General features: G+C 54.1%; 1 protein-coding gene across 10 annotated transcripts in view; it reads left to right on the forward strand.

Moving 5' to 3' along the window:
* The window catches only part of LOC137425679 (putative mitochondrial transporter UCP3), a 64,159-nt gene that overhangs the window by 20,472 nt on the left and 27,388 nt on the right, over window positions 1-16,299 (forward strand). For all 10 annotated transcript variants that reach the window (XM_078776992.1, XM_078776986.1, XM_078776991.1 and 7 more), the window contains one exon: window positions 6,544-6,685. In XM_078776992.1, coding sequence (XP_078633118.1) covers window positions 6,560-6,685 — 126 coding nt within the window. In that variant the 5' untranslated portion in view covers window positions 6,544-6,559. The remainder of the gene's footprint in view (window positions 1-6,543; window positions 6,686-16,299) is intronic.

The raw sequence follows: 16,299 nt of genomic DNA on the forward strand, positions 1-16,299 counted from the left end.
TGCACCAAACCAACACATCCGCCAAACCAAAGCATCCGCCAAACCAACGCATCCGCCAAACCAACACATCCGCCAAACCAACATCTCCGCCAAACCAACACATCCGCCACAACAACACATGCACCAAACCAACACATCCGCCAAACCAACGCATCCGCCAAACCAACACATCTGCCAAACCAACACATCCGCCAAATCAACACATCCTCCAAAACAACACATGCACCAAACTAACACATCCGCCAAACCAACATCTCCGCCAAACCAACACATCCGCCAAACCAACATATCTGCCAAACCAACACATCCGCCAAACCAACATCTCCACCAAACCAACACATCCGCCAAACCAACATCTCCGCCAAACCAACACATCCACCAAACCAACACATCCGCCAAACCAACATATCTGCCAAACCAACACATCCGCCAAACCAACATCTCCGCCAAACAAACACATCCGCCAAACCAACATCTCCACCAAACCAACACATCCGCCAAACCAACACATCCGCCAAACCAACACATCCGCCAAACCAACACATCTTACAAAACAACACATCCGCCAACCAACACATCCACCAAAACAACACATCCGCCAAAACAACATATGCACCAAACTAACACCTCCACCAAAACAACACATCCGCCAAAACAACACATGCACCAAACTAACACCTCTGCCAAACCAACACATCCGCCAAACAAACACATCCGCAAAACGAAAAAATCCGCAAAACCAACACATGCGCCAAAACAACACATGCACCAAACTAACACCTCCACCCAACCAACACATCCGCCAAACCATCACATCCGCCAAACCAACACATCCACCAAACCAACACATCCGCCAAACCAACACATCCGCCAAAACAACACATCTGCCAAACCAACACATCCGCCAAACCAACACATCCGCCAAACCAACACATCTTACAAAACAACACATCCGCCAACCAACACATCCACCAAAACAACACATCCGCCAAAACAACATATGCACCAAACTAACACCTCCACCAAAAGAACACATCCGCCAAAACAACACATGCACCAAACTAACACCTCTGCCAAACCAACACATCCGCCAAACAAACACATCCGCCAAACCAACAAATCCGCAAAACCAACACATGCGCCAAAACAACACATGCACCAAACTAACACCTCCACCCAACCAACTCATCCGCCAAACCATCACATCCGCCAAACCAACACATCCGCCAAACCAACACATCCGCCAAACCAACACATCCGCCAAAACAACACATCTGCCAAACCAACACATCCGCCAAACCAACACATCCGCCAAACCAACACATCCGCCAAACCAACAAATCCGCAAAACCAACACATCCGCCAAAACAACACATGCACCAAACTAACACCTCCACCCAACCAACACATCCGCCAAACCATCACATCCGCCAAACCAACACATCCGCCAAACCAACACATCCGCCAAACCAACACATCCGCCAAAACAACACATCTGCCAAACCAACACATCTGCCAAACCAACACATCCGCCAAACCAACACATCCGCCAAACCAACACATCCACCAAACCAACACATCCACCAAAACAACACATCCACAAAAACAACACATCCACCAAAACAACACATCCGCCAAAACAACACATCTGCCAAACCAACACATCCGCCAAACCAACACATCCGCCAAACCAACACATCAACCAAACCAACACATCCACCAAAACAACACATGCACCAAACTAACACCTCTGCCAAACCAACACATCCGCCAAACCAACACATCCGCCAAACCAACAAATCCGCCAAACCAACACATGCCCCAAAACAACACATGCACCAAACTAACACCTACGCCAAACCAACACATCCGCCAAACCATCACATCCGCCAAACCAACACATCCGCCAAACCAACACATCCGCCAAACAAACACATCCACCAAACCAACACATCCGCCAAACCAACACATCCGCCAAAACAACACATGCACCAAACTAACACCTCCGCCAAACCAACACATCCGCCAAACCAACACATCCGCCAAACAAACACATGCATCAAACCAACACAGCTGCCAAACCAACACATCCGCCAAAACAACAAATGCACCAAACTAACACCTCCACCAAAACAACACATGCACCAAACTAACAACTCCGCCAAAGCAACACATCCGCCAAACCAACACATCCACCAAATCAACACATCCGCCAAACCAAGACATCCGCCAAACCAAGACATCCGCCAAACCAAGACATCCGCCAAAACAACACATGCACCAAAATAACACCTCCGGCAAACAAACACATCCGCCAAATCAACACATCCTCCAAAAGCACACATGCACCTCCAAAACAACACATCCGCAAAACTAACACATCCGCCAAACCAAAACATCCGCCAAAACAACACATGCACCAAACTAACACCTCCGTCAAAACAACACATGCATCAAACCAACACATCTGCCAAACCAACACATCTGCCAAACCAACACATCTGGCAAACCAACACATCCGCCAAACCAACACATCCGCCAAACCAACACATCCGCCAAAACAACACATGCACCAAACCAACCAATCCGCCAAACCAACACATCCGCCAAAACAACACATGCACCAAACTAACACCTCCGCCAAAACAACACATTCACAAAACTAACACCTCAGCCAAACCAACGCATCCGCCAAACCAACACATCCGCCAAATCAACACATCCACCAAAACAACACATGCACCAAAGCAACACATCCGCCAAAACAACACGTGCGCCAAATCAACACATCCACCAAAACAACACCTCTGCCAAACCAACACATCCGCCAAACCAACACATGCACCAAACTAACACCTCCGCCAAACCAACACATCCGCCAAACCAACACATCCAACAAAACAACACTTCCGCCAAAACAACACATGCACCAAACTAACACCTCTGCCAAATCAACACATCCGCCAAACCAACACATCCGCCAAACCAACACATCCGCCAAATCAACACATGCACCAAACTAACACATCCGCCAAACCAACTAATCCGCGAAACCAACACATCTGCCAAACCAACACATGCACCAAACTAACACCTCCGCCAAACCAACACATCCGCCAAACCAACACACCCGCGAAAACAACACATGCACCAAACCAACACATCCGCCAAAACAACACGAGCGCCAAACCAACACATCCGCCAAACCAACACATGCACCAAACTAACACCTCCGCCAAACCAACACATCCGCCAAACAAACACATCCGCCAAAACAACACATCCGCCAAACCAACACATCCTCCAAAACAACACATGCACCAAACTAACACCTCCGCCAAACCAACACAGCCACCAAACCAACGCATCCGCCAAACCAACACATCCGCCAATCCAACACATCCGCCAAAACAACACATGCATCAAACCAACACATCTGCCAAACCAACACATCCGCCAAAACAACAAATGCACCTAACTAACACCTCCACCAAAACAACACATGCACCAAACTAACACCTCCACCAAACCAACACATCCGCCAAACCAACACATCCGCCAAACCAACACATCCACCAAATCAACACATCCGCGAAACCAACACTTCCGCCAAACCAACACATCCACCAAACCATCACATCTGCCAAAAGAACACATCCGCGAAACCAACACATCCACCAAACACACCAACACATCCGCCAAACCAACACATCCACCAAATCAACACATCCTCCAAAAGAACACATGCACCTCCAAAACAACACCTCCGCAAAACTATCACATTCGCCAAACCAAAACATCCGCCAAACCAACACATCCGCCAAACCAACACATCCGCCAAACCAACACATCAACCAAACCAACACATCCACCAAAACAACACATGCACCAAACTAACACCTCTGCCAAACCAACACATCCGCCAAACCAACACATCCGCCAAACCAACAAATCCGCCAAACCAACACATGCCCCAAAACAACACATGCACCAAACTAACACCTACGCCAAACCAACACATCCGCCAAACCATCACATCCGCCAAACCAACACATCCGCCAAACCAACACATCCGCCAAACTAACAACCCCGTCAAACCAACACATCCGCCAAACCAACACATCCGCCAAAACAACACATGCACCAAACTAACACCTCCGCCAAACCAACACATCCGCCAAACCAACACATCCGCCAAACAAACACATCCTCCAAAACAACACGTGCACCAAACTAACACATCCGCCAAACCAACACATCCGCCAAACCAACACATCCGCCAAAGCAACACATCCGCCAAACCAACACATCCGCCAAAACAACATGTGCCCCAAATTAACACCTCCGCCAAAACAACACATGCACAAAACCAACACATCCGCCAAAGCAACACATCCGCCAAACCAACACATCCGCCAAAACAACACGTGCCCCAAATTAACACCTCCGCCAAAACAACACGTGCACCAAACTAACACATCCGCCAAACCAACACATCCGCCAAACCAACACATCCGCCAAACCAACACATCCGCCAAACCAACACATCCGCCAAACCAACACATCCGCCAAACCAACACATCTGCCAAACCAACACATACGCAATGTTGTCAGGACGTTTAAGGCCCATGGCATTGTAGCCAACCTCGAAACTTGATCGAAGATTGCAGCGAAGGATTGTTCGAATGGTGGAGAAAGCACCTCGATCAACTGCCAAACAGATTCCAACTGATCTTCAGACACAAGGTACGACAGTTTCAACTCGCACCATCCATCGCCAACTCAATTACAGGGGGTTCTATGGTAGGAGACCCAGGATGACCCCAATGCTATGAGAGAGACATAAGAAAACCCGACTGGAGTTTTCCAAAACACACCTCAATAAGCCAAAATTCTTCTGGGAGAATGTGCTGTGGACAGATGAGACCAAATTAGAGCTTTTTTGCTGAAGCACATCATCTCTATGTTTAGAGAAAATAAATTGAAGCCTTCAAAGAAAAGAAGACCTTCCTTACAGTCAAACATGGAGGAGGTTCAGTGATCTGTTGGGGTTCTGTGCTGCCTCTGGCACTGGGTGCCTTGAATGTGTGCATGGCATCATGAAATCAGGAGATTACCAAGGCATTTTAGAGTGCAATGTTCAACCCAGTGTCAGAAAGATGGGTCTCCATCGAAGGTCATGGGTCTTCGGCAGGACAATGACCCCAAACACACTTAACATGTGCCCAGGAATGGTTCAAGACAAAACGCTGGACTGTTCTGAAGTGACCACCATTGGGTCCAGATCTAAATCCCATTGAACACCTGTGGGGAGATCTGAAAACAGCAGCTGGGAGAAGGCACCCTTAAAATCTGGGAGAACTGGAGCAGTTTGCACAAGAAGAGTGGGTCAAACTGCCAGTGGAGCGGTGTAGGAAGCTCATTCATGGCTATAAGAAGCACTTGTCTGCAGTTATTTTGTCCAAAGGCTGTGTGTGCTACCAAATATTATATCTGGAGTGTCAATAATTTTGTCAAAGCCATTTCTATTTATTTTCTGATTTAAAAGGATATATTAAGTTCTGAATCAAAACAATGGTTCTGTAATATTAACAGTGAAATAATGAATTTTGGAGACGAAATACTTTTGTCAATTTCAACGTATTTTTAGCGAAAATTGTGAGTTATTTGAAAAAAGTGCAAGGGTGCCAATATATTTGGCCACGACTGTACCTGGTTAACTAGCATTATAGCCTTTAAACGTCAGGTGAATGATTGGAAGATATTTCAGTTCATCATGTTCAGTTTCCTTAGCAAATGACATTTATTTCCTCAGCCACACACCAAGGTGCACGTGCAAATACCGTTAGTTAGCACATGCTATCGAATGTACTGAGTTTTAATTTTTTTTAGTGTGACATTTGAGGAATAATTATGGGTAAAAAATGAGAACAACGAGGCAAGTGCTCATCGAGGGCACGGTCCCCAACTTCACATTTTAAAATGTGTAGATTTACATTGAAATTAACGAACTAAATAAATATGTTGGTGATGGAGATGACAACGTTTATATAAATAATTAATTAAAGGTGGCATGTAAACGCACGTCGCAGTGATTTTAAAGTGTACATAAATAAATAATTCACAGTTGTGTGTTGGTAGTGTAGAAGGTTAGGTGTGTGTAAATAAATAAATAAATAATGGTTTCTGAAATCATACACAATCCTGTACCATTGTCCTATTTTAAAAACCTTTTAAACAATTGATTTAAAATGGGAAATCAAATCGTGTCCCATGAATTTTTGTTCCAATCACAAATTTATTTGACGTACCTCATACCTAGTTATTATTGCAGACATTCGCCGAATATGAAAGGAATCCGTCCAGTCATTTTCGAGTAGACACGACAGACGGACGGACGGACGGACAGATAGCACCGACAATGTGAGGTCCCAAACGGTCTAGAAATGTCGTTTCACGAATGTGCTTCTTGTACAAGTTACAGTTGATATATTTAGTCAAATAAATGAATGACTTGGTTTTCCTTTTTTTGGGGTCATCAAGATTTCTGAAAGACAACATGGTGGGCCTACAACCCATGAAGACTCCTCCGAGCCTCGGTATCAAGATAGCGAGTGCCGGCATGGCCGCCTGCTTCGCGGACCTCATTACATTCCCATTGGACACGGCCAAGGTTCGCCTACAGGTGAGTGAAACACGCCGACCATTCAGAATCAGGTGCACGAGGAATCTGAACCTCCATTTTGTAAATGCATAACTTCTTCTTTCATACGCAGCACTTGGTCACATCACTTGCTAGGGGTGCAGCTGTGCTGCTGATGCAGTGCCGCTGATGCAGTGCCGCTGATGCAGTGCCGCTGATGCAGTGCCCCTGATGCAGTGCCCCTGATGCAGTGCCCCTGATGCAGTGCCCCAGCCCCTGATGCAGTGCACCTTATCGATTAGAGCAGGATTTTCGAATTTGTCCAGGGTGCCGGCGATAACTCACCTATTGTAAATGCATAAAGACCGACTAGATGCGTTGGTAGTAACTTTCTTTATTGACTGTTAACATGTTTGGCCACCAATTCGCTAGAACATTAGAACGATGACACTGTAGCGACCCATGGGTCCCCCAAGCAAGACCAGCATCAGAATCTCCTTGCTCCAGCCGGTGACGTCACCGGCGGGGAACCACGGCGCCAGAGTGCCTGGTCACGTGACCACCAAAGCGTGCCGCGCGTGCGGGTATAATCAGCTACACCTGTTGATCACGTGACCACCGAAGCACGCCTCGCTTGAGAGGCGTGGCTTTCGGTTTCGGTTTCGGTTTCGGGTTGTGCTTTATAATGCAGCCCGATAAACGGGCTTTTCAGTGTTCCCGAGTTGGTTTTGAGAATAAATATCTTCTCGGACGAGTTTGTGTCTTGCCCGTCATTTCGTCCGTATCAAGCAAGAGCCCCGGCTCTTCACTGGTGACCTCCCGACGTGATCTGAACACGCAACCCCGACTGCCTCCGTGCTGCGAACGGACACGGCAAGAGCACGCCCGAGCCAGGGAAGCCACCTAGGCTGGTGACGCCGGCTTCTCCCGCACGGCTTCGGGCGCAGTTTCGAACGCGGTTTCGAAATGCCGGAGTTTCGGAAACGCCGACGGCCATGACTATGAGGTTCGCACACCGCGCTCGGCTCCTCCTCTACGACCGGAGGGGCGAACCTATTCCAAGACCCTCCGAAAGCACGGCTGCTTCGTCACCTTCGCGCGCACTGACGTTGGCAGAACGGCTGCTTCGTCACCTTCGCGCGCACTGACGTTGGCAGAACGGCTGCTTTGTCACCTTCGCGCGCACTGACGTTCGCGGCACGGTCGCTTCGTCACCCTCGCGCACCTACAACTACAACCGCAACTACTTCTCCGACCCTGCATCCTCGGGAGGCCCCATCCCCCGAGGCCTTGACCAGCCCCGCATCCTCGGGAGGCCCGCGAGGAACCTCGGCAGCCTCCCCCGAGGCCTGGAACAGCCCCTCGGTTGGCTCACCCGCTTTTCGCGTGCACCGCTCGAGCCTTCTCGGCACTGCACCCGCGAACTGCAACTTCGGGAGGCCCGCGAGGAACCTCGGCAGCCTCCCCCGAGGACTTGCCCGGCTCTCGGCCGCCCCCCGTCCACTGCATCCCCCGAGGCCTTGACCAGACCCGCATCCTCGGGAGGCCCGCGAGGAACCTCGGCAGCCTCCCCCGATGCCTTGACCAGCCCCTCGGTTGGCTCACCCGCTTTTCGCGTGCACCGCTCGAGCCTTCTCGGCACTGCACCCGCGAACTGCAACCTCGGGAGGCCCGCGAGGAACCTCGGCAGCCTCCCCCGAGGACTTGCCCGGCCCCTCGGCCACCCCCCGTCCTGCACCCCCCGTCCTGCACCCCCCATCCGACCACCCGCCACCACACCGGACCCCCCCTGCCTGCACCCCCCGTCCGACCACCCGCCACCACACCGGACCCCCCCTGCCTGCACCCCCGTCCAACCACCCACCACCACACCGGACCCCCCCCCCCCCCCCGCGACTGGCCAGGGGTCGTTTCGGTCGGGTCATCCGGACCCCCCTCAGGTTGACCTCCCTGGACCAAGTCCATTCTGGGGGGGCGTGTGTAGCGACCCATGGGTCCCCCAAGCAAGACCAGCATCAGAATCTCCTTGCTCCAGCCGGTGCCGTCACCGGCGGGGAAACACGGCGCAAGAGTGTCTGGTCACGTGACCACCAAAGCGTGCCGTGCGTGCGGGTATAATCAGCTACACCTGTTGATCACGTGACCACCGAAGCACGCCTCGCTTGAGAGGCGTGGCTTTCGGTTTCGGTTTCAGTTTCGGGTTGTGCTTTATAATGCAGCCCGATAAACGGGCTTTTCAGTGTTCCCGAGTTGGTTTTGAGAATAAATATCTTCTCGGACGAGTTTGTGTCTTGCCCGTCATTTCGTCCGTATCAAGCAAGAGCCCCGGCTCTTCAACACAAAGTAAATTATTGAAGCGCGGTGCTACGCGTGCTTACTTGTATAACAAGAAGGAAGCGGCCAACGCGGTAAGTTTAAGAGTCTTTATTATAAGAGCTCAACTGTCGCACTGGAGCGCTCCGGGCTGCGCGCCCGGTGTATATCCCGAGGCCACGCGTACCCCTTGGGCGTGGCCGCCGCCCACTTGGTGCGCGGAATGATGCCCTCACGCCAGTGAGCTTTCGTGTCCGCCACACGCGCCCCCCCAGAATTCCCGCGCATTGGAGGGCCAGTTTGCGGGGCAAACGGATGACCCGGCCGAAGCGCCCTCTGGCAACTGGCGGCGTCCGGGGTGCAGGGATGCCAGCCGGGATGCGTCCGGCTGCACCCTGGATGGGTGCAGGACCGGGGGGCGGCGTGCCGGCGGGCCTGGGTGGTGCCGGGGGTCCGCCCACAGGGGGGCGGCCCCGACGCGGGGGCCGAGCCACCGGCGGTGGGTGGTCAACGTCGAGGTGGGCCAGCCTGAGGCGATCCACCGAGACGCGGTCGGGAGTGCCGCCGATGTCCAAGGTGAAATGTTTCACCCCGGTCTCCAGCACGCGGAAAGGCCCGTCGTACGGGGGCCGCAGTGGTGTCCGGTGGGCATCGTGCCGGACGAAGACGTACTCCGCGGTGCAAAGCTCCGGGGAGACGTGCGTAGGCGGGTGCCCGTGGTGCGCCGTCGGCACCGGGGCGAACCTCCCGGCGGTCTCCTGCAGCGCGGAGTGCTCCTGCGCCGCGGACCATGGTCCCGTGGGGTCAGGGAGGAACTCGCCCGGCACCCGCAGTGGTTGTCCGAAGACCAACTCCGCCGCGGATGCGCGCAGGTCGTCCTTGGGCGCCGTCCGGAGGCCCAGCAGAACCCAGGGGAGCCTGTCGACCCAGCCGCCGTCGCTGAGGGTGGCTCGGAGCGCGGCCTTCAACGAGCGGTAGAACCGCTCGCACAGGTCGTTGGCCTGGGGGTGGTAGGCCGTGGTTCGGTGCATCTGGACCCCGAGCCCCCACACGACCACCCGCCAGAGCTCCGAGGTGAACTGGGGGCCGCGGTCGGACGAGATGTCCGAGGGGGCGCCGAACCGGGCGACCCAGGTGGCGATGAACGCCTGCGCGATGTCCGCCGCCGTCGTCGCCGCCAAAGGCACGGCCTCCGGCCACCGGGTGGTGCGGTCCACCATTGTCAGGACATGGGTGAAACCCCGCGAGGGGGGCAGAGGTCCCACCAGGTCCACGTGGAACCTACGTGCCGGCACCGTAAACGGGGCCAATGGGGCCTGGGTGTGCCGGTGCACCTTCGCGTGCTGGCACGCGATGCAGGTCCTGGTCCAGCCGCGGACGGCCTTCCGGAGGCCATGCCAGACAAACTTGTCAGCGACCAACCTCTGGGAGGCCTTCGTGCCCGGGTGGGACAGGCCATGGATGGCGTCAAAAACCTGGCGCTGCCAGCCCGCGGGCACGATGGGGCGAGGCCGCCCGAGGGAGACGTCACACAAGAGGGCCGCGCCGTCGAACGGCACCTCGGTGACGCGGAGGCCCATGACGGCGGCCAGCAAGACCTGGACGCCGGGGTCGGCGGCCTGGTCCGCCGCCATCCGGGCATAGTCGATGCCAAGGTGGACTGCATGGGCGACGGACCGGGAAAGGCAATCCGCCACCGGGTTGTCCTTCCCCGCGACGTGCCAGATGTCCGTCGTGTACTCGGACACGGCCGAGAGGTGACGCTGCTGCCGGGCCGACCACGGTTCGGCGACCTTGCCCATCGCGAAGACCAGTGGCTTGTGGTCGACGAAGGCCGTGAACACACGGCCCTCGAGCAGATGGCGGAAGTGCCTGACCGCCAGGTGAAGCCCGAGCAACTCACGGTCGAAGGTACTATAACGGCGTTCGGGCGGGTGAAGCTGCCGGCTGAAGAACGCCAGCGGTTGCCAGGCACCACGCACCCATTGCTCGTGCACCGCGCCCACCATGTAGTCCGAGGTGTCGGTGGTGAGGGCGATCGGTGCATCGGGCGCCGGGTGCGCGAGCATGGTGGCGTTAGCCAAGGCGAGCTTCGCGCCCGCGAATGCCGCGTCCATCTGTTCGGTCCAGGTAACGTCACCTTTGGCCGGCTTCCCCCGTAGGGCCTCGTGCAAGGGGCGCAGGAGCTGGGCGATGCGGGGCAGGAACCGATGGTAAAAGTTTACCATGCCCAGGAACTCCTGGAGCCCCTTGATCGTGCGGGGGCGCGGAAACCCCTTCACCGCCTCCACCTTGGCCGTTTGGGGGACGGCCCCGTGCCTGGTGACGCGGTGCCCCAAAAAGTCGATGTCGGCGACGCCGAACCGGCACTTGGCGGGGTTCACGATGAGGCCATGCTGGCCCAGACGTTCGAAGAGCGTGCGGAGATGGTGTAGGTGCTCTTTGCGGGACGCGCTGGCGACGAGGATGTCGTCCAGGTACACGTAGACGAAATCCAAGTCGCGCAAGACGCTGTCCATTAGGCGCTGGATCGCCTGAGCCACATTTTTCAAACCGAAGGGCATCCGAAGAAATTCGAAAAGGCCGAATGGTGTGATGACCGCCGTCTTCAGGATGTCCTCCGGCCTGACGGGGACCTGATGGTAGCCGCGTATGAGGTCCACCTTCGAAAAGAAGGAAATGCCCGCCAACCGGGCGGAGAAGTCCTGGATGTGGGGGACGGGGTAGCGGTCGGGGGTGGTGGCGTCGTTGAGGCGCCGGTAGTCCCCGCCCGGTCGCCATCCCCCGCCGGGCTTTCGCACGATGTGAAGCGGCGACGCCCAAGCACTCTCGGAGCGCTGCACGATGCCGAGCCGCTCCAGCGTAGCGAACTCCGCTTTAGCTACCGCGAGCTTCGTCGGCTCGAGGCAGCGTGCCCGGGCGTAGACCGGTGGCCCGGCGGTGGGGATGGGGTGTTCCACCCCGTGCTTGATGGCCCCCGCCGAGAAGGTGGGCCGCGTGAGGGCCGGGAAACCCGCGAGGGGGCGGGTGAATTCATTCGCTGCCGGAAGCATACAGATGAACCTGGCCGGAACTGAACCGCTCAGCAAGCCGCTCGGCGAGCCGCTCGATGAGCCGCTCCATGAGCTGCTCAACGAGGCGGGCAGCGCGCAAGCGAGCGAGCTGAACGTCTCAGCCTGGACAAGCCTTCTGTGCTTGACGTCCACCAGTAGACCATTGGCACAGAGGACGTCCGCGCCGAGCAGTGACATAGGCACGTCGGCAGTGACGAACGACCACCGGAAAACCTGCCCTCCGAACCGCAGAGAAAGGCAGCGTTTTCCGTACGTGCGAACGGACGTACCATTGGCAGCAAGCAGCGCGGGGCCCCGGCCCGCGGACTGCTTGTCGGACGTACCGGCGGGAATGACAGTCACCTGCGCTCCCGTGTCGCACAGGTAACAGCGCCCGGATAAGGTGTCCGTGATGAACAGTAGGCTGTTTGCACGGCCGGCGCTCAGTGCCACTACCGAGGGCCGGCCCGGGCATTTCCCGACCTGCCGAATGAGCACGGCGGGCGACATTGCCGAGCCTTGTGGCCGAACTGGGCGTGGAAAAAACACCAGGTTTTGCGGCGAGGGTGGCGGAGGCCACGGTTTTCTCCACGGCGGTGGCGGTGGGCGGGGCGTGGCGGCGGACACGAAATGCGCATCAGCGTCGAGATCCAAGAGGTGTGGTGCATCAGCATCAGGGTCAGCCCCGAGAGCCGCGACGGCCGCGCCAAAACTCGCCTGGGTGTCCAAAGCCGCGAAGAACCTGTCGGCCTCGGCAGAGAGAGCTCGGGGTTCCATCGTCGCAGAACCGGCCAACGCGAGGCGGCCTCGTGCCGGCAGCTGGCGTCGAAACAATGCCCGGAATAGAGCGTTCGGGGTTTCGTCGCCCATCAATGACAGCATATGGTCCATGCGGACCGACGGTCGCGTGTCTCCGAGCTCGGGGAGGTCTAGGAGGCGGTCGGCCCGAGCGTCCACCGTGAGGCCGAACATGGCGAGGAGGAGACGCTTGATCGCCTCGTACCTGCCGTCGGCCGGTGGGTTCCTCAGGACCGACACGACGCGGGCGGCCGTGCCGGGCCCGAGGGAGGCGACCACGTGGCAGTACATGGTCTCGTCCACTGTGATGCCTCGAAGTCGGAACTGGGCTTCCGCCTGCAGGAACCATACTTCAGCTTGCGCCTCCCAGAACTCAGGGAGTTTGATCGTAACCGCGGTTTGCCATTGCGATGGCGTATTCGGTCAGTCAGCGATGGCTGATCCAACGTCGGAGGGTCACCAATGAAGCACGGTGCTACGCGCACTTACTTGTATAACAAGAAGGAAGCGGACAACGCGGTAAGTTTAAGAGTCTTTATTATAAGAGCTCAACTGTAGCACTGGAGCGCTCCGGGCTGCACGCCCGGTGTATATCCTGCGGCCACGCCTACCCCTCGGGCGTGGCCGCTGCCCACTTGGTGCGCGGAATGATGCCCTCACGCCAGTGAGCTTTCGTGTCCGCCACATTATCATTGAATCCTGAAAACTATGTTGAATATTTCATGCAAGACAAGTATTTGACAAGGTGCTCTCTGGTTAAAGAGGCATCTACCACACAATCATTCATTCATTTATTCATTCTTTTTTATTGTCTACGTGAAACGTGGAATTGTTTCATCCACTGGAAATTAAAAAAAATCACATCCTTTTAAAATGAGCATTAAACATACCAGCAACGGTACCCGCCCTGTGGGCGGGGCTTCAATTGGGAGGCCCAAATGAAAAGGCAAAATATCAGAAATTGAAGGTTTTTTATTTTAAACGATTCATATAAACATCCGTCAAATCATATCACACGCAAATCATCAAAATCGAAACAGTATCTTTAGAATTTCAATAAAAGCCACATCACTGTTCATATCGGTAAATATTATTCCATCGTGTTTTAAATCGTGATCGATACACTATGATCGTGATGATCGTGAATAGTGATCGATAATCGTGTTCACAATCGCTATGTCGTATGTACTCACGATACGTGTACCAAATTCCCGATACTTGTAACTGTACCAAATCAACAGTTAAAAGGATTTTGAGCCGATAACTGTTACGGCCTTGGCAAGATCAATGGAGACAGCGATCTGTTAGCGATCGATGGAGACAGCGATCTGTTACTGTTAGCGATCGATGGAGACGGCGATCTGTTAGCGATCGATGGAGACGGCGATCTGTTAGCGATCGATGGAGACGGCGATCTGTTAGCGATCGATGGAGACGGCGATCTGTCAGCGATCGATGGAGACGGCGATCTGTCAGCGATCGATGGAGACGGCGATCTGTCAGCGATCGATGGAGACGGCGATCTGTTAGCGATCGATGGAGACGGCGATCTGTTAGCGATCGATGGAGACGGCGATCTGTTAGCGATCGATGGAGACGGCGATCTGTTAGCGATCGATGGAGACGGCGATCTGTTAGCGATCGATGGAGACGGCGATCTGTTAGCGATCGATGGAGACGGCGATCTGTTAGCGATCGATGGAGACGGCGATCTGTTAGCGATCGATGGAGACGGCGATCTGTTAGCGATCGATGGAGACGGCGATATGTTAGCGATCGATGGAGACGGCGATCTGTTAGCGATCGATGGAGACGGCGATCTGTTAGCGATCGATGGAGACGACGATCTGTTAGCGATCGATGGAGACGGCGATATGTTAGCGATCGATGGAGACGGCGATCTGTCAGCGATCGATGGAGACGGCGATCTGTCAGCGATCGATGGAGACGGCGATCTGTTAGCGATCGATGGAGACGGCGATCTGTTAGCGATCGATGGAGACGGCGATCTGTTAGCGATCGATGGAGACGGCGATATGTTAGCGATCGATGGAGACGGCGATATGTTAGCGATCGATGGAGACGGCGATCTGTTAGCGATCGATGGAGACGGCGATCTGTTAGCGATCGATGGAGACGGCGATCTGTTAGCGATCGATGGAGACGGCGATCTGTCAGCGATCGATGGAGACGGCGATCTGTTAGCGATCGATGGAGACGGCGATCTGTTAGAGATCGATGGAGACAGCGATCTGTTAGTGTTAGCGATCGATGGAGACAGCGATCTGTTAGCGATCGATGGAGACAGCGATCTGTTAGCGATCGATTGAGACAGCGATCTGTTAGCGATCGATGGAGACAGCGATCTGTTAGCGATCGATGGAGACAGCGATCTGTTAGCGATCGATGGAGACAGCGATCTGTCAGCGATCGATGGAGACAGCGATCTGTCAGCGATCGATGGAGACAGCGATCTGTCGGCGATCGATGGAGACAGCGATCTGTTAGCGTATTCACCGCCCAAATAGCGATGTGGAATTCTCTCATGTAGAGATTAAAGGTTACGGCTGTTACGGCCTTGGCAAGATCGATGGAGACAACGTTTATTATACTTTTAATGAAGGACACTGTCTCAAGCCCCAGTCCCCATCACAGATGGGGCTCAGCGGTTTACCCGAGCCTGACGGCGAAGGGCAAGGTATACGCTGGCCCGTCCAGTGTAGCGTGCGTATGACATCGGAGGGCATTAAACGTTCATTAAACATTAAACGTTCATTAAACATTAAACGTTCATGAAAGGATTATGAAACGAAAAACATTACGAAATTGCGTTCACACCGTCACGTAAAACACTACCGTGAACACATACATCGTCACAATGAGAACATCGTCACAATGGACGTTATGCGAACGTGAATGTTATGCGGGAGTCCAAACCTGAGAATGCTGGAGACCAAAGCAGAAATTTGGAAAACTAAATAGCCTATCTTACTCCTGGAGATCCCAGGATTACCCACACAAAATATCGTTTTGATCGGTTGAGCCGTTTTTGCGGCACTTTCGAACAGACGGACAGACATTTGGTGAATTATAGTAAGGTTAATTGAATTTAGCACAAATTATAGTCTAGAACGACAGCACAAGGTGAGTCGAGCATGAAGGTGAATGCCTGAATGCCCCTCCACACAGCAACACACATACACACACACACACACACACACACACACACACACACACACACACACACACACACACACACACACACATACACACATACACACACATACACAGACACACACAGACACACATACACACACACACACACACACACACACACACACACACACACACACACACACATACACACACACACATGCACACACACATACACACACATACACACACATACACACACACATACATACACACACGCACACAGACACACACATACACATACACACACACATACACACACACATACATACGTACACA

The sequence above is a fragment of the Myxine glutinosa genome, chromosome 4, assembly GCF_964187855.1.
Source record: "Myxine glutinosa chromosome 4, kmMyxGlut1.1, whole genome shotgun sequence".
In the NCBI taxonomy this organism is placed as follows: Eukaryota; Metazoa; Chordata; class Myxini; order Myxiniformes; family Myxinidae; genus Myxine; species Myxine glutinosa.